Source organism: Notolepis coatsorum (assembly GCF_963971535.1).
Source record: "Notolepis coatsorum genome assembly, chromosome: 4".
Classification (NCBI taxonomy): domain Eukaryota; kingdom Metazoa; phylum Chordata; class Actinopteri; order Aulopiformes; family Paralepididae; genus Notolepis; species Notolepis coatsorum.
This window is the reverse complement of record NC_140168.1, coordinates 91,963,269-91,986,268: the sequence shown is the minus strand read 5'-3', so window position 1 is coordinate 91,986,268 and position 23,000 is coordinate 91,963,269. Positions and strand designations below refer to the sequence as shown.

At 41.2% G+C, this 23,000-nt stretch overlaps 1 protein-coding gene across 1 annotated transcript; it reads right to left on the bottom strand.

The window, feature by feature from the left end:
- Positions 1–764: 764 nt before the first annotated feature.
- On the bottom strand, positions 765–21,860 carry LOC311227873 (uncharacterized protein). Its single transcript, XM_084313720.1, has 2 exons — positions 21,628–21,860; positions 765–2,661 (listed from the first exon to the last, which is right to left on the bottom strand). The coding sequence occupies exons 1-2, from the start codon at positions 21,797–21,799 to the stop codon at positions 1,691–1,693; spliced, it is 1,143 nt and encodes a 380-aa protein (XP_084169846.1). The 5' UTR covers positions 21,800–21,860; the 3' UTR covers positions 765–1,690.
- Positions 21,861–23,000: the final 1,140 nt, after the last annotated feature.

Genomic DNA, 23,000 nt, shown 5'->3' with positions numbered 1-23,000 from the left:
TCTTGAACGTTGCTAGACTATGCCTCCCACTGGTCGGCTGTAGTGAGGATAGAAGCCTTGCATCACGTGTCCCCTCCGGTACATGAGGCAGCCTGTCGCATCTTTTCACCAGACAGCGCGGACTCTGTGGCGAGGAGTAACGTGTGGGAGGCTCACGCTGCCCCCGATACTTCCCGTCTCTGCTGTACACCCAACCGACCTGTAGGAGTCGCTGTCCACAACGTCCAATCCCCACCCATCGACTTTCCACCCGCTACCTCTGCCAATTGAGATAGTATGACGACTGGCCCAAGCCGCAGGCAATGCCGACTCGGGGAGTCGAGACCGGAGTCTCTTGCATTGGTGACAAGCGCAATCTCCGCTACGCCACCCAGCCGCCTGAGAACGTTTATTTTCATTTATTTTAAGTAGTTTATTTTCCATCTACAGAAGTCTTCAAGAATGTATGTGAATATACCCCACATTAATATGGTTCCAAAAGAAATCCCAGATTGGACCTTAAAAGATTTGCATGCAGAATTGCAGATACAGGGGTTAAAACCCTGTTTTCCAAGTTCAGAACTAACTTGAGGGACAGTCATTAGAACAGGTTTGATAATATTAGACTCTCTGTTATGGATTTCTTTCTTTTTAAGGGCTTCATAATTAACAAATACCAGTGTATGGCACATCTCACAGACAGAAGACTAAGTAAGTATTAAGTACATTTTATTTATATAGCGCCTTTCAAGATACAGGATCACAAAGTGCTTTACAGTAAAAAGAAAAATTATAATAAACATCAAACATCATCAGCAATACATAGAACCAATCGAACACACCAACTATAAAGTATAATACAACCAAGATAAGACTAGCCAAACGCCTGTCTGAACAGTAGCATTAAAAAAAAAAAGTTGCATGATTCTATTGATCTCAGCGAGATCCAGTTTGGGAGCAGCTACCTGAAAGGCACGATCACCCCGGGTTGCAAGTCGGGTTCTAGGGACAGACAGTAAAGGTTTCTCAGAGGATCTAAGGGCCTGTTTAAGTTAAGTGAGGTGTAAGAAGGTCTGTAATGTATCCAGGTGTCAAATATTATCCATTCTATTTTATTCTATTATTATTTGTATTTTTTGCACAATCGAAGCGGGCATGCCCGGCATGGCCACCTTCATTTCACTATATGTCTTGTGTATGTACCGGTATGTGATAAATAAACCTCTTGAATCTTGAGGTGATAAGACCATGAAGGGCTCTAAAAGTAATAAGCAGCACCTTAAAATGAACTCTTACATTTGAATGGGAGCCAATGTAGGGAGGCCAAAATAAGTGTGATACGAGTTAAAAGCATTTTGGACAATTTGCAACGCAGACTTATTTAACAGGTAAAAAGATTGATACAATGGTCAAAACGGGTGGACTAGTCAACCTTTTCATACAGGATACTACATGTATAGTCCAACGGTTTGAGGTTGTCTATGAATGGCATCAGCATGATCCACATCTGACAGAAATACAGCTTGGAATCCTTTTCCTGATAAAACATCTGTAAAAGGAAGCTAAACATCTGTAAAAGGAAGCTACACATACAGGAGGCAGAGTGTAAGCTGCAATTTACCCGACGGAGTTGATGAGGTTCAAAAGGTACATTTTATCTAGTCAAATGCCAACATATATTTATTGTCAAATGATCTCAATACTAGATCCACTAGCAGTTGAAATATCCATACTTTTGAGTCCAACTAAATGCCTTCCCCCTTGTATGACTTCTCAAATGTCCATTCAGATCTTTTTTGTTAACATATCTTTTATGACACATTGTGCAGCTATAGGGTCTTTCCCCGGTGTGACTTCCCATGTGTCTATTCAGATGTCCTTTCTGAACAAATCTTTTGTGACACAGTGAGCAACTATAGGGCTTCTCTCCGGTGTGACTTCTCATATGCCTTTCCAAGTCTGCAACAGTAGAGAAATTCTTGCCACAAACTGTACACGTCCTGTGAGATTGAAGGTGGAGTTTCAAGCTCTCTGTGGGCTCTAAATGTTTCCCACACAAACCACAGTCACTAGGGTGGACTTTAAAATGATACGTTAAAGACCACTTGTTAGGACAACATTTCCCGCACACTTTACATCTCCACGTTTCAGATAGAACTTGGTTATATAGTTTCAGCTCATGGGACGATCCCACAGAGCTCCTGAACTCGTTGCTGTTAGACAAACTCTTTTTCTGTGTCTTCTTTAAGCTCAGTGTGCTTAAACCTGACTGAGGGTCCTCGGTCTCCTCCCATTCGTCACTGTACTGAGTCTCAGTTCCTCTAGTTGGTTCTAAATCACCAGCTGGATCGAAGTTACAGGCTGGTTCTGATCCACAGTCCTCCTCGTCGGGTTCCATTGGTTCAGTCGAGGTTCCGGCTAGAGGCTCAGTCTGGGTTTGGTAAAACCACGAGGACTGAGGTCTCTCTTCATCATGTTCACTCTTCACGGGGACAGGAGTGGATAAGAACGTTATGATATCAGCCTCCTCCAGACCTTGAAAGTGCTCTCCCTCCTCACTGGTCCAGAGGTCCTCCTGTTCCTGTTTAATCTGTAGGGGCTCTGGCTCCTTCTGGACCGGACTGGGTCTCTTCCGCTGCTGGGGGGGAACCTCCTCTTCACAGACAGAGAACAGTGGGGGGTCTAGAGGGAGGAATAAAACAATATGAATAGTTAACATAAAGATGCAGTAGATAACCATTCATTTGAAACTCTCCAGCTGAGAGTATAAATATCCTAAAAAGTGTCCACTAGTGTCGTCACGATACCAACATTTTGACTTCGATACCGATACCAGCCTAAGTATCGATTACCGATTCTAAAACGATACCACGGCAAAAAACTTAAATATCAGGAAAAGTTATGGAATATATTATTAGATGACATAACATGGAAAATGTTTCTAATTATAATTCATATTTTGACGCTGTTGAAACGTAAATAATAATAAATAATAAAATGATGAGTGCTGAGTTATATACTATGTATAGCTAATGTCCATTTGTTATTATGCGTCATCTCTCCACTCCACAGTATATTAGTGCTTGTGCCAGCGCAGGAAATACGATTATATTTAAAAAGATATATATATATATACCAGGGTTTCCGTTGTCCGGTAATTACCGTTTTTCTACCGGGAAAATCTGTTGAAGTCCGACATATTTAAATCTCTCCGGTCATAATGTCCTGTGAAAATAATTCCCTCTAAGCACAATTTGAATTGTATTAAAATAGGCTAAAATTAAATAGCCTATGCGATGAACGAAACAGTCGTTACATTCGTTTCATTGCTGCTTCGCTCTGATAAAGCACGGCTAGCGCGCGCTCGAATTGAATGTTTTTTTTCTTTCTTTTGTATTGAGCCTGCCCAGTGGCCACCATAACGGCAAACAGCTATACGATCGAGAGAAAGATGGCCAAACAAGCTAACCTTAACAAATATTTTATGAAACCAAGCAGGTATAATAATGACAACGAAGATGAGTCTGAACTTGAAATCACATGCCGGCTGATGCCGTGACATGCAGGTGACCGGTCCGTTCAGGCTTTCAAAAGTGCCTGAGCACGCTACATTCAACATCTAATAGATGCTTTACACGACCGATTCCCTGAAGATTCCCTGGATCTACTTAACTGCTTCAACGTCCTTCTGAACCCCTCGTGAATCGCGATACCCAAAGACACAGGGTGGTAAGTAGAAGTCAATTTGATTTAGTTTGTTGCAAAAGTCGTAGCATCATTCTATAAATAGGTCTATCATTTTTGAATAACCTAAAATGCTCGCCTATATCGCAAAATGTATGGCCTATTCTTATTAATAATAATAATAATCATAATAACAATAATAATGAAAATAATGGTGAACCCGCAAGCGGTAGGAACCGTCCGCCCGAACACCGGCTGTTAGGCCGGCCGGCGGGGGCCCTACCAAGGCGGGGCACATTTTCCATTCGGTCGGTGTGGGTGTCCGCTGTGTTCACTGTGTCCCGGAGCCCGCTTTTGGCCCTCGCCAACTTTCTCAGTTCTTCGCTTGATATAATTAATACAAATGTCCAATATAACGGAATTCGTTAGCTCATAAAAATGTGATTATAACAGACTGCTGTTTAATGTCGGGCCGACTGCCCACAGATGGAAATTCACCTATTTGAGTCTATCGACGGGACTTATTTTATTTGGAATATAATGTATACGCAAAAGTAGCCTAGTTTTAAGTTAAAATATTATAAATCTACATGCCTTGAGGATGTCATTCTTTATATAGCCCGCCTATCAATTGTTTTTAAGCTCAATAAACTCTGACCGGAATTTCTCCCATTTGTCCGGGAGATTGAAATCTTCCAGGACACGGAGACCGGCACCAATATTTTCTAACGGAAACCCTGATATAAACTAGGGCTGACCCCTATTAGTAGATTAGTCGACTAATCGGTCGAAAGGAGCCGTAGTCGACTGCCAACATCTTAGTCGAATACAAAAAAAAAATTATACTTTATTTTTATTTTATTATCATTGTTTCCAAAAGAAAAGAGGCCTAGAAGCGTGGCTAACGCTAATGGCACGCATACCAGAGGCTAACTGCCTACGAAAACAGGCACAAAGGCACTGAAAGAGGATTTCACCCATCTAATGAACACACTAGACTAGACAAATATCAAGATGTATCCATCAGTGGACCAATTGCATGCTTTTGCAGAGGACAAGAAGCCTTCAGTCGACTCCTTCAGACATTAAGCACCCCCCACAGCCCAAATGGAATGATAAAAAAAAATAACATATATATATATATTATATATATTTTTTTTTAGTCGACTATCCAAATCCTTAGTCGGGGACAGCCCTAATATATATATACACACACACATGTAAATCAATATCTTCCTTTTGAATGAAATAAGTTCAGGAATCAGGTTTAAATTATAATAAAACAATTTGATTTTTTTTTGCAATACCCTTTGATTTTAACTCATTCAGAGCCACGCCTCTTTGACCATATTAGGGCTAGCGTGCCAATAAGGAAGTCAATGGGAGGACGGGGAAATTTGCGAACGGTTAAACTATATCTTAAATTATGGTTATGGGTGTAAAACACCCCTCGCTTATCAATGACTTGCTTGCAGTCAACATGTATGAAACGGATTGTTTTTTCATTGGTACATTTCCGTTTTATACCGTTTTGAATACGAGTATACGTTTGGAGATGTCTAGTAATTCCAGAGAAATTCCGCGATAATCGCCCTATTTGGAATACACAAAACAAGTAATTTTTCGGCTGATTTATGACTAGTTTTCAAATAAACGCTAGATTATCGATAGTATGCGGCTAAGTGGCGCAGTGGGCAAGGCGCTCGCCACTAACGCAGGAGATGCTGGGTTCGAGCCCAGCTCTCTGCGTTGCTTCCGGCTTGGCTGGTCGTTCATACTAATACAATTGGCAGTATTAGGGGGTGGGAAAGCCGGTGGGTGGGGATCGGACGTCGTGGACAGCGACTCCTACAGGTCGGTTGGTGCGCCTGTACAGCAGAATCAGGAAGTACCGGGGGCAGCGTGAGCCTCCCACGCGTTACTCCTCGCCACTGAGAGATCGCGCTGTGCAGGTGAAAAGATGCGACGGCTGCCTCGTCGTGTACCGGAGGGGACACGTGATGCAAGGCTTCGTCCACATTGCAGCCGACCAGTGGGAGGCATGGTCTAGGAACGTTCGAGACAGGGGAGGGAAGAATTGGATAATACGAAATTGGGATGGGAGAAAAATAGAAAAAAATGGGAAGAAAAAGTAAATAAAAAAAAAATCGATAGTATATGTGTACTTATGCACGCTAGAGGAGCGGGCTGAAAAATGTATTATCCATGCCGTGGTCAGCGCTAACGTTACGCACACACACACACACATTGTGATCGCTGTGAAAAAAACATCTGATTAACCCAAGACTGGTAAAATAGAGTCCTTACCTCACATCAGATGTTCTGCAAAAAGATTAATCCAATTCCTGATCGCCATTCCAAATATTTTTTCGAATATTCGGTCTTAAGAACAGTAGACTATTCTAAAATGATTTTGGTCAGTCATGCACATCCCTACCTAATTCATGTCAAAAAGAGTAGCCGAGAGACAGAGAAAAAATTGGTTTTAGGCACATAACGGCAACACACATAACATAGGCTCAAATGCTGCTGTGGTCACAAAATGGTTAGGAAAAGTTAGACAGACGTAGTCACAGGAGTCTTCAATAACGTTTGAATAGTCATCCATTTTGTGAACACATTTGTTGGCAGACGACTCCTTATAAACACTGCTATCTAACGTTGGTTGACAGACCAATCCAAGCGCTCCTGTCCATCTTCGTCAGGGAACGCGGCAGCGTTAGCGATCTGTTGTGCATGTTTTTCCATTGGGTTTATCTTATCGGGAGGGGAAACCTGGGTACCTGGTAGGGGTGGGGGGAAATATCGATACAGTATAGTATCGCGATACTTCGCATGGCGATACTGTATCGATACAAGGACGCCCAAGTATCGATATTTTTATGCAATTTTTTTTATATATATATCATTTCAATACCTGTAATGGTACAGTAGTCCACACGCACATGTGTGCATTCAGTTAAGTTGGAATATGACTGTAATACAAACATGAAGCGCATGGAGCCAATAAGATGGACAGCGCCTGGTGCTGAAATGACAGACAGAAATAGCATGTAGTTTCTTCCCCCTCGAATGTATATATTTTCTCTTATTGATCTCTGCCTCTTAAGCAGTACTGTATATTTGTATATCTTGTATATCATTCATGAATGTCTAGATGTAACAGCTACTGTATACTCCAGTGCCGACAGATTCGGCCATCAGACGCTGCTTGCGTGTAATAGGGATGTATCTGTTATTTAGTTATACTGGACATTTTCGTTCACATAAGTAGATTTTTCGTTTCTGTTTATTTATTAAGTTAATATAAACCATGTTTCGAAAGTTTTTGAGGTTGTTAAACACACGATTTTGATTTATTTAAGTGGCGAGTGGTGTTTCTTTCGTCCGCTTATTTCTCGAGAGATATCATACAATGTCAATGTTGAGACCTTGAGATCACAACATCGCGATTCCGAAACAAAATAAGGCAAGGCATTATCACAAACTGTTGCAAAGATATTTAATGTTTTGCTAAACATGTCTAGTTTTGCGCCCTGCTTAAGTTAAAAGCCAAATTGCATTCTAAATTCAGTTAATATACTCGCGACAGAAGAGGTCTGCACCTGATGCGCTCTGATGTTGCGGATAGTTGAGGATGTTGGCATCACGCGTCAGTGGTCCCAGAATTACCTAATAATAACTTAACATTATTAGTTGAATAGTTACTGTACAGGAATTACAGGAATCATTTGAATATGTGAGTTACGTGAATATAGCTTGCCCGTGGACACAGACATTCATACGCATTAACAGCTCCGTATTCTAATACACACTTGACACTTATATCAGACATACAGTAACGTCAAATAAGATATTGAAAGATGACGGATGAAGTTACAAATGAAAAGGGTCAAAAGCACTTACTATTTGACAATTCTACAGAGCACAATGAGTTTTAAACTGATGTCAAATCGGAGCAAAAAAAGCTTAATCGCTTCAAGAAGACTACATCAGGTACTGTATAATAATTACAACAATTGCATTGTTACTGTCGTCCTGACCGCTCGTACCACCATGGTATTTGGGATATCGCTTATCGCCACCTGCTGGCCCGCATGCTTGTTGGAGCAATTCATATGCGTTTATGTGTTTGTGTCTGTGGAGTTATTTTTTTTTACACTGTGGTGTGGACGGGGTTTTTTATTTTAAACAGAGCCTGAGAATATCCGTTTGGCAAAAGATCCAGATACGTGAGGACATGGCCTCAGATTCAGTCAAAGTAGAGCACTGGACCACACGGATCTAAGGCAATACACTTCAGAGTCAAAATTCACCCTGCCTCAAAACGTTTGTTTAAAATAAAGTGTATTGCCTTAAATCCTTGTACTCCAGTATACTACTTTGGACTACATCTCTGAAGTCTCTCTCTGATTCAACATTGCCCTCCTCTGAGAGCAACGGATAGGCCTATGTTTCATTTCATTTTGAACATGGGTTGGTTGGAGCGCCTGTAACTTCTCCCTTCAGTCGGTCTTACTCACTGAAAGGCGTGTACTGTGTAGACGAATTGTGCTGCTCCAAAATATTTGTTTGCAATAACTGTCTGTGCGTGTGCCTCTGTGTCCCGCTGCATATCATAGCTTGAGAAGACAGCGCAACCCCCATAGTGTGTCTGCCTAGACTACTTTTAATTCGATTTCTACAATGCAAGGACTAATATTTATATGGTCCTCACATGTCCTTTTCTCTTAACACTTTGAGTGCCAGCCACGAGAAATCTCATTAGTTCATGCCATGCGTTGAGTGCCAAGCGACGAGAAATCTCGTTAGTTCATGCCATGCGTTGAGTGCCAAGCAACGAGAAATCTCGTTTTTAATCGTTATTTTTCTATTATCGATTTCCATTCATTTTTCATCAATCTAGCCTCACGTTACCACTGGGACTCTGTCTGAGTTTGAACAGGGAAAATACCGCACCCTATCGTCTGCCGGATGATAATGCACTCTTTGGATTGGATTGAATGAAAACGCATGGGGAAAAGAAAGTCCGGAATCCACATTTTACTTGTCAGGCATGTAATCCGAGCCGATTGCAGTCTTCGCCGACCCTCAGAACAGCGTGGAATCGGTATTTCCAGTACCCAGCGTTGGATCAATAAACGCGATCGATATTTGGAATGGCGATCAGGAATTGGAATAATCTTTTTGGAGAACATCTGATCTGAGGTAAGGAATCTATTTGACCAGTCTTGGGATAATCATAGCTCTTTTCACCTATATCTCAGCCAGGGTTTCCGTTAGAAAAAATTGTTGCCGGTCTCAGGGTCCGGTAGATTTTTATCTACCGGTCAAATGAGAGAAATTCCGGTCAGAGTTTATTGAGCTTAAAAACAACAGGCTATATAAAGAATGACATCCTCAAGGCATGTAGATTTATAATATTTTAACTTAAAGCTAGGCTACTTTTGCGTATACAGTCATTATATTCCAAATAAAATAAGTCCAGAGACTCCGTGCTGCTGCCGACTTTAAATCAAATAGACCTGTGTCTGTGGGCAGTCGGCCCGACATTAATAAACAGCAGTCTGTTATAATCACATTTATGAGCTAACGAATTCCGTTATATTGGACATTTGTATTAATTATATCAAGCGAAGAACTGAGAAATTTGGCAGAGAGACGGCAACATTATCGTGGGTTTGCGTGATGTATATCTCCACCTAGTCCCAACGACTTGGTGCTGGTCATAATGTCCGGTGAAAACAACTCCCTCCAAGCACAACTTGACCACCCGAACCGTACCAAAACAGGCCAAAATTAAATAGCCCATGCGACGAACGATTCATTACATTCGTTTCATCGTTGCTCCACCAAGCAGCCGGTCCAACAATATCAGCGCGAGCGCCGCAGTTAGTTTGCAAGAAGCATCCAGCTGCAGACCCGCAGAGCAGCTTTCCAGGTCTGGGGACCGCACTGTGCCAGCAAAGCTGGTGGGTTCTGTGGGTCTGCAGCTGCATGCCTTCCGCAAATCCAGCAGCAAGCTCTCGCTGAGCGAAGCAACGACAACAAACGCAATGATTGTTTCGTTCATCGCATAGGCCACCCAACTCCAGCCCATCCAAATACAATTCAAATAATCAAACTGTGCCCAGAGGGAACTATTTTCACCGGACACTATGACCGGAGAGATTAAATTTGTCGGACTTCAACAGATTTTGCCAGTCAAATACCGGTAATTACCGGCTAACGGAAACGCTGATCTCAGCGTGTCCCATATGTGTGTGGCTGTGCTGATCAGGAAATAAGATAATTGATTTTTCAGCCCGCTTCTCTAGCGTGCATAAGTACACATATACTATCGATAATCTAGCGTTTATTTGAAAACGATTCATAAATAGGCCGAAAAATGACGACGCGTTTTGTGTATTCCAGTAAAGTGCGATTCCTGCAGAATCTTATTTTTTTTCTGGAAGTAAAAAAAAAAACTAACGTTTTTCAAAATGGTATAAAACGGAAATGAACCGATTAAAAAACAATCCGTTTCGACAATGTTGACTGCAAACAAGTCATTGATAAGCGACTGGCGTATTAGACACATAGCCATAATTTAAAATATAGTTTATGCGTTCGCAAATCCGAAATAAGTCTGTGGTGTTCTTTTTTTTCACAACGGGTCAAATGCATCTAACACGCTTTGCATCGTCGCCATTCCTTTATGCCCACATCGCCCGAAATGAACGTTGCATTAGCATAAGCTAACAAGCTAATCCTGATCAGAGGCAGAGCCATAGAGACAGTGTGGACTGGGGAAAGGGTGTGTGTGTGTGTGTGTCGAGAGGAGTGGAAGTTTGAAGACAGACTAGACTACAATATGATGCGGGGGTGGTGAGTTGAAACAGTGTGAATGAATGAAAACTTTATTTAACAGATTGCAGAATGGGTACAATACAGTACGGCTCAATACACACAATTGTTAGGGGGATGCAGACCAGAGAAAGACTTTAGTCTTGTTTACATCAGGGTCCCCCATTGTGTGTGTGTGTGTGTCCCAACCGACCCCACTTCTATGTTTCAATAAATTATTTGCATTTAAAACTATTAACGCTGACTCATTCCTTCAGTCCACTCAAAATTATGCTAATATTCCTTATGTTGTTTATGATATTAATTGAAAATAGCATATGAGAGTATTATAGTAATAATAACACATGGCGATATACTAAAAAGCTATTTATAATTTGTGGCTGGTAAAAAATCTGCCCTTTTTAAATCTACCTGCCAAATGGCTGGTAAGTCAAAAAGTTAAGTTTGTTCCCTGACTGCAACTAAATAACACAAATACAATAGGCACATTTGTGACTGTTACAAATATAACACGTTTTATACTTGTGCTACAAGATTTTGGCCAGTGCTACAAAACTATCAACCTCTGTAGAGGGGTGGGACGATACATCGATCCAGATCGATACATCGATGTAATTATCAACGATCGAATCGATGCGATGTAATAAGATCGATTCATATCGATACTCTTATTTTGAAAATCCTGTGGCGAGTCTCATAACTGATTGTGTTAAATGGGCATATGATATCATCTCATATCGATCGCAGGCACCTGAATCTAATCGTATCGTATTGTATCGTGAGAGACTTTGTGATATCGGCAAATATCGTATCGTTGTCCAAAGAATCGATATCGTATCGTATCATGATGAAACTGGTGATTCCCACCCCACCAGTGCTATGTGCAAAAAAAGTTAACGTACAGCCCTGCATTAGGGATGCACTGATCTGACTTTTTCAGTCCCGATACCGATACCTGGGTTTGGGTATCGGCCAATACCGATACCGATCCGATACCCATTGTCCAAATATTTTTTCCAAAAAGTAATTTTTTTTTAAATTATCCACGTTAAAAAAATACAAACAAATTTATTTTGTTTTTAAGAATTGTAAAGGATCACAAATGTGTTTTTGATTAGTTGTGAACAAATACAGAAAATGGGTATTGAGTGGTTTTGAAAGTGGGTAGTGATTCACATTCCTTTACAGCTGTGGGTAGGGTAGGGCGTTCCACATTGATGTGGCATAATTGCTAAACGTGTTTAGTCCCTTGTTTGAGCCGAATCTGGGTTTAACATGATTTATGGAGCTCCCTCTGGTGTTGTGGTTGTGGTATTCACTGACCTTTGGGAAGTATTTTGACATGTACATGGGTACCTTAGTGGTGTAGTGTATCTTGTAGACCAGGCCCAGTGCAAGTTGCTCTACTCTGTCGTCTACTCTAAGCCATCCTAGGTTGTCAAAGTGGGCAGGGGTGAGGTGGGTTCTAGGAGTAAGGTCAAGCAGTAGTCTGACCAGTTTGTAATTTTGTTTTTAGCGCCTTTGAGGTGCTTTGGTACCATGAGGTGCAAGCATAGTCGTAGACATAGTACCCTTGAATGAGTGCTCCTGCCAGAGTCTTCAGGGTATTCTTGTTTACCAGAGAGGAGATCCGGACCAAGAATCTAGTTTGTTGGTTGACTTTTTTGATTACATTGGATGCCATTTTGTCACAGGAAAGATTTGCCTCTAGGATGGAACCCAGGTATGTAATTTCACACTATACGACTATGGTACCCATGTACATGTACAAATACTTCCCAAATGTATTTTTTTTGGAATTCGAAGCTTCGGGGCCGAGATTCGATTTTAATTCGAAGCTTCGAAATAAAAATAAAATATTAAAATAATAATAAAATAAATTACAATTTTTTTTTTTTTTTTATGTTGTGGGACTTGTACAGCACTTTGTTCAACTTTGTCAGTGCTGTAAAGTTTAAACCTTTTTAAATCTTAGACAAACGAAACACTTTGCTTTCATGAAATATTGTAAGCCGTCATTTGAGGCTTTATAAAAGCAGCACAATGAACACAAATCTGTCATCTTAACCCATTCTCTGCCGGGCATTGTACCCATCATTGTACCCTCTCTGCCAGCGCTATAAGTCTATGGAGATGTTCACCTTCTTTGCAGGGCTATAACTTTTTAAATTGTATTGCTAAATTGACATTACTATGGCCCATTCAACATCAATTATCTATCGTTCAGGATGTAGGAACGTTTTACTTTTTCATTCACACATTCATACTAAAATACCGTATAAATATGTTTTTATCGTTTTCTGCAGTATTTCATAGAACGTGAGATATAGGCATAAATGCATATATTAGATGATCAAATGCAGTTTGATACCGATCAACGTTATATAAAAAATGTCAACTGTACATGATCCTAAACGTCATGACTGGTCATCTGCGGGTGAACGGAGGGGGGGGGGGGGGGTCGTTTATAATTCAATGACCGACGTTAAATGATTCATGTAGTATGGGCAGGGCTGTACGCTAAGCTTTTTCACTAGGGGCACACTTGCCCCTAAATGAGAAATTTAGGGGCAAAAAATATTTTTTAGGGGCACATTTTTTAATAACAATTTTACCATTATTAAAAAAAATATGTTCCTCCTGCCTCATTACTGTGGTCCTTTTATTTAACATTTAAGTGCGTTTGTTTTCAGGTTTGTATCTTTTATAATGAACCAACTGAGAGTGTGTAAATCACTAATAGAACAAAAACAACAAACTGTGTGTGTGTGTGCGCGCGCTTGTGTAGTGCTCCTTGAATGAGATCATCACAACACACACACACCATTGCATTAATCAGGAGGACAAGAAACTCTGCATACATTTGTTTCACAATGAAAAGTGCTTTAGAAATCAAATGAATTATTATTATTGTAAATAACCTCATGAAAGGTTTATTATTTGTATGGGTAATTACCTGCTTCATATTTGTGATGTTACTGGTTTCAGTCAGTGTGTGCCTAAAGTGATCAATGTGTTGGGCCGTTTATAGAGATCTATGCCAATTAATGTTTATGTATATCCGGGACTTTTTTTTTATAAGAATTGAGAGGTATTTGTATATATGACCTTTATTTTGAAAACTGTTGCAACGCAACCTTATTTACATTTGCGCTTTTGACAGTGAAATGTTCAGTCCAACTTAGCTCGAAGGAAAGACTAATAAAAAAGGTTTAATTGACCCGTATGAGGCTCTTACGGTAGGACTTTGATTGTTTATAGAAGTGGAATGTAATACTATGCAAAACGAGAAATAAACAGTGATTTTACCAGCAGTCATTTCATTTCATATACGGGGAACCGACAATTATTAGTATTATATTATTTGCATATCGTCTCATTATTAGATAGATAGGTTGATATTGATACTTTATTGATCCGCGGTGTCAATTTAAGTAGACAGTATTTCACGTCCTAATAGTGGGGTACTCACGTAATGCATGGCTGATCCTGAACGTTAGAAGTTTCCGTGTCCCCGTCAATCAATCATCACATCATCACGTCAATCATCATCATCTTATCATCTCTCCACATCGGACGTGGTTGTCATAAAATTGACTGAAATCCATTATCCACTCCGTTGTTCTTGCGGAGCAAGAGCCATATTATTATTTAAAGGAAGCGGCCACATTCAGTTTCGTTTCGCTAGGAATTATGGGATTTGGTGTTGGATGTATAGACTACGCAGATAGGGACATGGTCTTTAATCGCACGATAGACTACAAGTTCCAAGTATATAGCGTGACCCAGATTCACTCCGCGCAAATCTTTTTTTTCACTCAGGCTATCGGTGATCGCAGTAAGTTCATTCATTGCCGACAGATTCTTTCATAGCACCACGACATTGTGTCGCACTGACAGCTCGCGTGAGTGGCGTCATCACACGCCTTGGATAATTTAGGAGTGAAATGCGAATGCAAGGCTTGAAAGCACTACTCGCAAGCCCGCCCCCAGATCATATTTACCAATCGCAACGGCCAATTAAAGGGGCAATTCGCGATCATATCATCGCAGTGTACAGGCCTGATGGGTGATATATTGATCAGAGCAGTTTGTATCGAAAATGGTAAAGAAAAACGCTGAAACTCACCCCAGTCTCCTCGTAGCGTTGGGCGATCACACTGGAGCAAAAAGATCGCTATTATGGGATGTTGATCGATGCGATCCATTTCCGGTTTGTATATTACTAATACACGTCCAAATCATGTTGATTATTGAGTTATGGCAAAGATTCATATCGACGGTGTCTGTATTGAGCCCTGGGACGATAAGAGAGTGGCCGGACAAAAATAGGGGATGGACCGAGCACTTCTGGGCACTTCCGGTTTGGCAACTCGTCGATCGGCCACAAGGTGGCGGTATTGAAGCGTTGCAGAGTTGATATATTTTTTTATTTTAATTTTTTTTTCATATTCGAATCCCATATCCATCGAACGAAGCTTCGAAGTATTTAAGACAGCCCTACAAAGGTCAGTGAATACCACAACCACAACACCAGAGGGAGCACAACAAATCATGTTAAACCCAGATTCGGCCCTACCCAAAGCTGTAAAGGAATGTGAATCCCTACCCACATTCAAAACCGCTCTTAAAGAGCACCTACGGGAGGCTGCAATTCGAAACTGGCCACCGTAAATGTCCAAACCCCCCCACCCCCACCTAATAGACAGTCTCCTCCCCACCGTATGTATATATTCTCTCCCCACCGTATGTATATTTCTCTCCCACCCACCCGCCCCCTCCTAATGTACAGTCTCCTCCCCATCATATGTATATTCTCTGTTAGGATCTATGGGTAACAGTACTGTATATTTGCATATCATATATGTCACAAATGTAACAGTACTATATACCTGTATGTCATATACCCTATGCCATAAATGTCATGATGTCATGTATGTTGTGTATGTCATAAATGTCACTATGAATTGAAAATGGGGGACCCTGATGTAAACAAGACATAAGGGGTCTGCATCCCCTTAACCCTTTCTCCGCCGATGACGTGTTAAGACGTCATTCCTCGCCATGCGTAATCTGCCAATGACGTTTTACAGCGTCTTTGAGATCAATATTTCTAATTTCTGTCATGGTATTCATATTTCACCCACGGATCCTTGACTGGTGCTGTAGGACTCCGCTGAACTCTCCAACGCTGCAATACCGCCACCTGGTGGCCGATCAGCGAGTTGCAACCGGATGTTGATAATTGTGACGCCGGTGTGTCTCCCTATTCCCTCCGGACTCCATCTTGACACACTGGATAATCGATCCGTTGCCATAATTCAATAAACAACATTATTTGGACGTATATAGTATTATACAACCTGGAAATGGATCGCATAGATCAACATCCCATAATAGCGATCTTTTTGCTCCACGCTCATCACCCAACGGTAAGAGGAGACTGGGGTGAGTTTCAGCCTGTTTGTTTACCATACAAACTGCTCTGATCTAGTGTTGTCAAAAATATCGATACATATCGATACTGAATATTTAAAATGGCTTCGATACTCATTTCCCGAAATACCGATACTTTCTGCAGTATCTGTACCAGCTGGCGAGTGTTCTACAGCAAGTTGTTGACGCGCTGTTCCCCTCCGCCTGCTCCAGCCCTCCCCCTCACAGAGTCACAGAGCCGTCCCGTCTTCAGTTTGTAAATAAACATTTTAGCAGTGCCAGTGCGATCTCCATAAAGAAATGAAAGAGGTTCGTGACAGCTGCTCTTTCAACGTCACTGTGACTGAAGCATTCAACCATTAACTCTAGTTTAATACATGATACGTTGTCTACTGATGGCGCATAATATCAACAGCTGATTCGTTGTAATGTTACAGCTACCAGCTAACGTTAGCTACTGCTAGCAGAAAGAGGTTCGTGACAGCTGCTCTTTCAACGTCACTGTGACTGAAGCATTAAACCATTAACTCTAGTTTAATACATGATACGTTGTCTACTGATGGCGCATAATATCAACAGCTGATTCGTTGTAACGTTACAGCTACCAGCTAACGTTAGCTACTGCTAGCAGTTAGCTCCGTTAGCTTAGCTGCCCATTTATAATTACTGCAAGGAAACGGAGTAACATTAACGATTAAACGTTATGTCGAGGTCATACAATACTACAGTCGACATAAGGTTAACGTTACCCCGTTTCCATCAAGTGTTTAAATAGCAGCAATCTTGTTGAAAATGTAACGTTACTAAAATGCTCCGAGGATAGCCTCTCTCTCTCTCGCTCGCTCTCGGTATCTTTAATAAAAATCGAAACTGTTACTAACTGTAATACAAACAGTTCAGTTTGTCAGGTACATGCAACACAGATTACAGTGTTTACATCTGTCTGCTTGAGAAAATACCATGTTCTGCATTTGCAATAAAAATTATTGAAGTGAGATGAACAGTTATTTTTAAATGTGTGATCTAAAGATAAACAAAGGGTTTTAAAAGTGTTATATTTATCTTCTCTTATAGTACCAGAGAGAAGCTGAGGAGAATCAACCAGCAACAAAAGCTAAATTTGTTTAAAAAAATATATATATATATATATTTTTTTATATATCGAAATGGTATCGAAGTATCGTTACTTTTCAAGGTATCGTATCGAAGTCGAAATTCCAGTATCGTGACAACACTACTCTGATCTATATATCACCCATACTACATGAATGATTTAACGTCGGCCACGGACTTATAAACGACCCCCCCCCCCCCCCCTCCGGTCAACCGCGCATGATGAGTCATAACGTCTGGGACCTTGTACAATTGAAATTTTTTATCTGGCGTCAATTGCTATCAAACTGCATTTGATTATCTAATATATGCATAAATGGCTATAACTCACGTTCTATGAAATACTGCAGAAAACGATAAAAACATATTTATACTCTAGACCGTATTTTTGTATGAATGTGTGAATGAAAAAGTAAAACGTTCCTACATCCTGAACGATAGCTAATCGATGTTGAATGGGCCATAGTAATGTCAATTTAGCAATACAATTAAAAAAGTTATAGCCCTGCAAAGTAGGTGAACATCTCCAAATTCTCCATAGACAAATAGAGCTGGCAGACTGGCTACAAGGATGGATATAAGCGTGGCAGAGAAAGGGTTAACAATTGTGTGTATTGAGCCGTACTGTATTTGTACCCATTCTGCAATCTGTTAAATAAAGTTTTCATTCATTCATCTTTCCTTGTGACAAGGCCCTTCTCTTCGGATCAAATAACAAACTCAGCAAGACCGACGGCTTCTCAGTTACAGTGGGTGACAATATTGTCACAAGGAAAGATGAAATTACATACCTAGGTTCCATCCTAGAGGCAAATCTTTCCTCTGACAAAATGTCATCCAAGGTAATAAAAAAAGTCAACCAACGAACTAGATTCTTGTACCGGATCTCCTCTCTGGTAAACAAGAATACCCTGAAGACTCTGGCAGGAGCACTCATTCAAGGGTACTACGACTATGGTACCAAAGCACCTCAAAGGCGCTAAAAACTAAATTACAAACATCTCAAAACAAACTGGTTAGACTACATTCACATTTACATTTAGTCATTTAGCTGACGCTTTTATCCAAAGCGACTTACAAGTTCTGTACGACAAGCCATCAGGAAGGGCACAACTCTATCAGCTGAGCAACAATGTTCATCAAAGTGTTGAGTGCTACAGTGTAGGTTAGTTTATTAGGACAAGTGCATGACAGTACGGTTAGTTAGATTTAGATATATATATATATATATTTTTTTTTTAATTCAGATAATGGTTGAAGAAGTGCGTCTTTAGTCGACGGCGAAAGATTGGACGTGTTTCGGCTGTCCTAACTGGGGTGGGTAGTTCATTCCACCATTGTGGGGCAAGGACTAAGAATAGGCGACTTCTCTTTGATGACCCTCCCGGAGCTTGGATAGGAGTAGGTCTGAGGCGGCCAGAAGAAGCAGAGCGTAGGGGTCTTGAGGGTGTGTAGTTAGAGACCATTGACCGGAGGTAGGCGGGAGCGGTTCCCTTTGCCGCACGATATGCTAGGTCGAGGGCCTTGAAGCGGATTCGTGCAGCAATGGGGAGCCAGTGCAGGTCCCTAAGAAGTGGGGTGACATGGGCCGACTTCGGTAGGTTTGAGATCAGGCGGGCCGCTGCGTTCTGAATGAGTTGAAGAGGCTTAGTGGTAGGGATGCCCCGATCACGTTTTTTGCCACCGATACCGATTTCCGATCGTCGTGAGCCATATCGGCCGATACCGATCCGATACCGATCGTTTTTGATTAAAAAGACATTAAAAATTATTTTATATAAAAAGTTTTTTTTTTTTTTTTTAATAAAATATATATATTATATAATTAGACTTGTAGTTGTATTATCTGCGAGACATCGCCACCACGCAACAAGTCAAAATGCTCGCTATCTGCAAACAGCTCCACTGTCTGTGTGTACTCTAGTAGCCCTAGCTCCAAAAAGGATTCTCCGGCGCTGCAGCGGGACCCTATTGGTAACGTTATGCTTTGGTCATTTCACATTCAGCAAGCCCTCAGCTCGAATACGCATTCAATCAATGTTATAAGACATTGATATCAGGAGCTATCTGTAGCTACTGCTAGCCGGCTAGATGACGTTAAGACAACTATTTAGTTCAATCGGACATTTCGTTTTGAACCGTGAACTAACGTCAGCTAACGCAAGCTAACGGAGATATCAACATGGGCTACTGGACTTCCTGGGGCATTTGTTGATATCCGGAGCTATCAGTAGCTAGCCGGCTAAATACCGTTAGACAATGCCTACTAAAAGTGAATAGTTGACTGGGTAATTTTGTTTAAACAGTAACGATAGCTAGGTAGCTAACGTTAGCTCAGGTCGAATGCACTATCTAGACTCAGCAGAGGAGGTCCGCCTCCATGTTTACAAACTCTACACGGGTACGGGCGGGGCTAGGGAGGAGGAGCAGTTTGCAGACCCTGTGCGTCTGAGACAAGCGAGTGAGATATCCACTTGATCAGTTTCCGCGATCGGCGAATATGACTAATTATCGGAATTCCCCGATCGCATATTTATACTGATTATCGGCCGATAACGATCGGGGGCCGATCGATCGGGGCATCCCTACTTAGTGGCAGTGGCCGGGAGGCCAGCGAGCAGTGCGTTGCAGTAGTCGAGGCGGGAGATGACTGTTGATTGGACGAGGAGTTGGGTGGCTTCTTTTGTCAGGAAGGGGTGAATGAATGAATGAATGAAAACTTTATTTAACAGATTGCAGAATGGGTACAATACAGTACGGCTCAATACATACAATTGTTAAGGGGATGCAGACCTGAGAAAGACGTTTGTCTTGTTTCCATCAGGGTCCCCCATTTTCAATTCATATAGACATTTATGACATACACAACATACATGACATTTATGGCATAGGGACATATAGGTATTTAGTACTGATACATTTGTGACATAGGCGGTATTCAAATATACAGTACTGTTACCCCTAGATCCTGACAGAGTATATACATATAATGGGGAGGGGACTGTACATTAGGAGGGGGTGGGTGGGTGGGAGGGAAATATACATACGGCGGGGAGGGAATATATACATGCGGTGGATACAGGCGGATCCTTCTGCTTGACCTTACTCCTAGAACCCACCTCACCCCTGCCCACTTTGACAACCTAGGATGGCTTAGAGAGTAGACGACAGAGTACAGCAACTTGCAATGGGCCTGGTCTACAAGATACACTACACGACCAAGGTACCCATGTACATGTCAAAATACTTCCCAAAGGTCAGTGAATACCACGATCACAACACCAGAGGGAGCTCCACAAATCATGTTAAACCCAGATGCGGCTCAAACAAGGGACTAAACACGTTTCGCAATTATGCCACATCAATGTGGAACGCCCTACCCAAAGCTGTAAAGGAATGTGAATCACTACCCACTTTCAAAACCACTCTCAAAGAACACCTACGGGAGACTGCAATTCGAAACTGGCCCCTGTAAATGTCCTAACCCAAGTTCAACCCCCTCCAATGTACAGTAAATTACCAAGTATGGTTTCGTCAATATTCCAATGTACAGTTTTGCTTGTACAGTTGCTTGTACAGTTTGTTTTTCTTTACCATTTTCGATACAAACTGCTCTGATCAATATATCACCCATACTACATGAATCATTTAACGTCGGTCATTGAATTATAAACGACCCCCCTCCCCTCCGTTCACCCGCAGATGACCAGTCATGATGTTTAGGACCATGTACAGTTGAAATTTTTAATATAACGTTGATCGGTATCAAACTGCATTTGATCATCTAATATATGCATTTATGCCTATATCTCACGTTCTATGAAATACTGCAGAAAACGATAAAAACATATTTATACTCTAGACGGTATTTTAGTATGAATGTGTGAATGAAAAGTAAAACGTTCCTACATCCTGAACGATAGATAATTGATGTTGAATGGGCCATAGTAATGTCAATTTAGCAATACAATTTAAAATGTTATAGCCCTGCAAAGAAGGTGAACATCTCCATAGACAAATAGCGCTGGCAGAGGATGGTTTAGGATGGATATAAGCCCGGCAGAGAATGGGTTAACAATTGTATGTATTGAGCTCTACTGTACTTCAGTTGCAATCTGTTAATAACGTTTTCAATCAATCAAAACAATATTGTCACCCGATGTAACCGAGAAGCCGGTCTAGCTGAGTTTGTTATTTGAACCGAAGAGAATGGACTCTGTTTATTTTTTTTATCTATGATCGTATATAAAATGTTATTATCTATGATCGTATATAAAACATATGTTTATATATCTATGGTCCACCATCTCGGCGCAGACGGATTCATTTTGAGCCACGAAATTAGCAAGTGTGTGTGTGTGTGTGTGTGTGTGTGGTGGTGGGGGTCACCAAACTGTAAACACGCCTCAGTCAACTACACTTGCACAAAAATAGAGGCCAAAGAGGTAAATTCCCAGAAGTGGACAATAACGTTTTCCAATTCTAAAATCATAATGAACGGGAGACAGACCAACATGACACGTTTGATTCTTCTTGCATTAACTGGCGTCACATTTTGATTTGACAAACCTGTCTTGTGTGTCTTTTTCATCTCAGCCTCCAGAGTGTCCAACAGTTGACGCTGGCGACCGATCTCTCCTTCATACTCTTCTATGGTTCTTTCAAATGCCCCAAATATCTCTTCAGCAGCTGCAGTCAGTCTCTCGTTGACTAACGACCTCAGTTTTATTATCATAGACATGTTTAAAACAATCGTCAACAACGATTAAACAAGCGACGTCGCCAGCTTCCTATCAAGCTAATCGAGACAAAAACACCAGTGGTGTTCTTCTTCTTCTTCGTTTATGTTTCCGGCGGACTACGCATCTAGGCGTATTGCCGCCCTCCACATGACAGTGAGATCACTGTAAAAACAAAATTATGGCGGGTCGCGACTACAAAAGCCGCACACCGCCACCTACTGAATATATGGGGGACCCTGATGGAAACAAGACAAACGTCTTTCTCAGGTCTGCATCCCCTTAACAATTGTATGTATTGAGCCGTACTGTATTGTACCCATTCTGCAATCTGTTAAATAAAGTTTTCATTCATTCATTCATACTGCACATAGATATATATCTATGCTACTGCACACACCATTCCACAATAACCTTCTTCTTCACTGGGTATAGTGGCAGATTGCGACCACAAAAACTGCATACCGCCACCTACTGTACACTATGATGATTATGATGAATTGAAAATGGGGGACCCTGATGGAAACAAGACGAAAGTCTTTCTCATTGATTGATTGATTGAAAAGTTTATTAACAGATTGCAGAATGGGTACAGTACAGTACAGCTCAATACATACAATTGTTAAGGGGATGCAGACCAGAGAAAGACTTTCGTCTTGTTTACATCAGGGTCCCCCATTTTCAATTCATCATAACATATATGACATACATGACATACAGATAGACAGTACTGCTACATCTATACATTTATGACATATCAGATTTGCAAATACAGTACTGTTTGTGATACAAAAGTGTCCAGAAAAGGAGTGTATATACATTTGGCGTAGAAACTGTACATTGGAGGAGGTTGGTTGGGTGGGGTGGGGTTGGGTGGGTTGGGTGAGGGCTGTACATTGGAGGTTGGGGGGGGGGGGGTTGGGTAGGGGACACACACACATTTTACACTGTACATTGGAATATTGACAAAGCCTTACTTGGTCATTTACTGTACAACTAGGTTAGGACATTTGTAGGGGCCAGTTTCGAATTGCAGTCTCACGTAGGTGTTTTTTGAGAGTGTTTTTGAAAGTGGGTAGTGATTCACATTCCTTTACAGCTTTAGGTAGGGCGTTCCTCATTGATGTGGCATAATTGCGAAACGTGTTTAGTCCCTTGTTTGAGCCGAATCTGGGTTTTACATGATTTGTGGAGCTCCCTCTG

Excerpts from the sequence above, each read along its gene's own strand:
- LOC311227873 (XM_084313720.1), bottom strand. The coding sequence starts at position 21,799 with ATGTCTATGATAATAAAACTGAGGTCGTTAGTCAACGAGAGACTGACT. Across the intron at positions 2,662-21,627 it reads GAAAAAGACACACAAGACAG|ACCCCCCACTGTTCTCTGTC; the intron begins GTTTGTCAAATC and ends TCCTCCCTCTAG.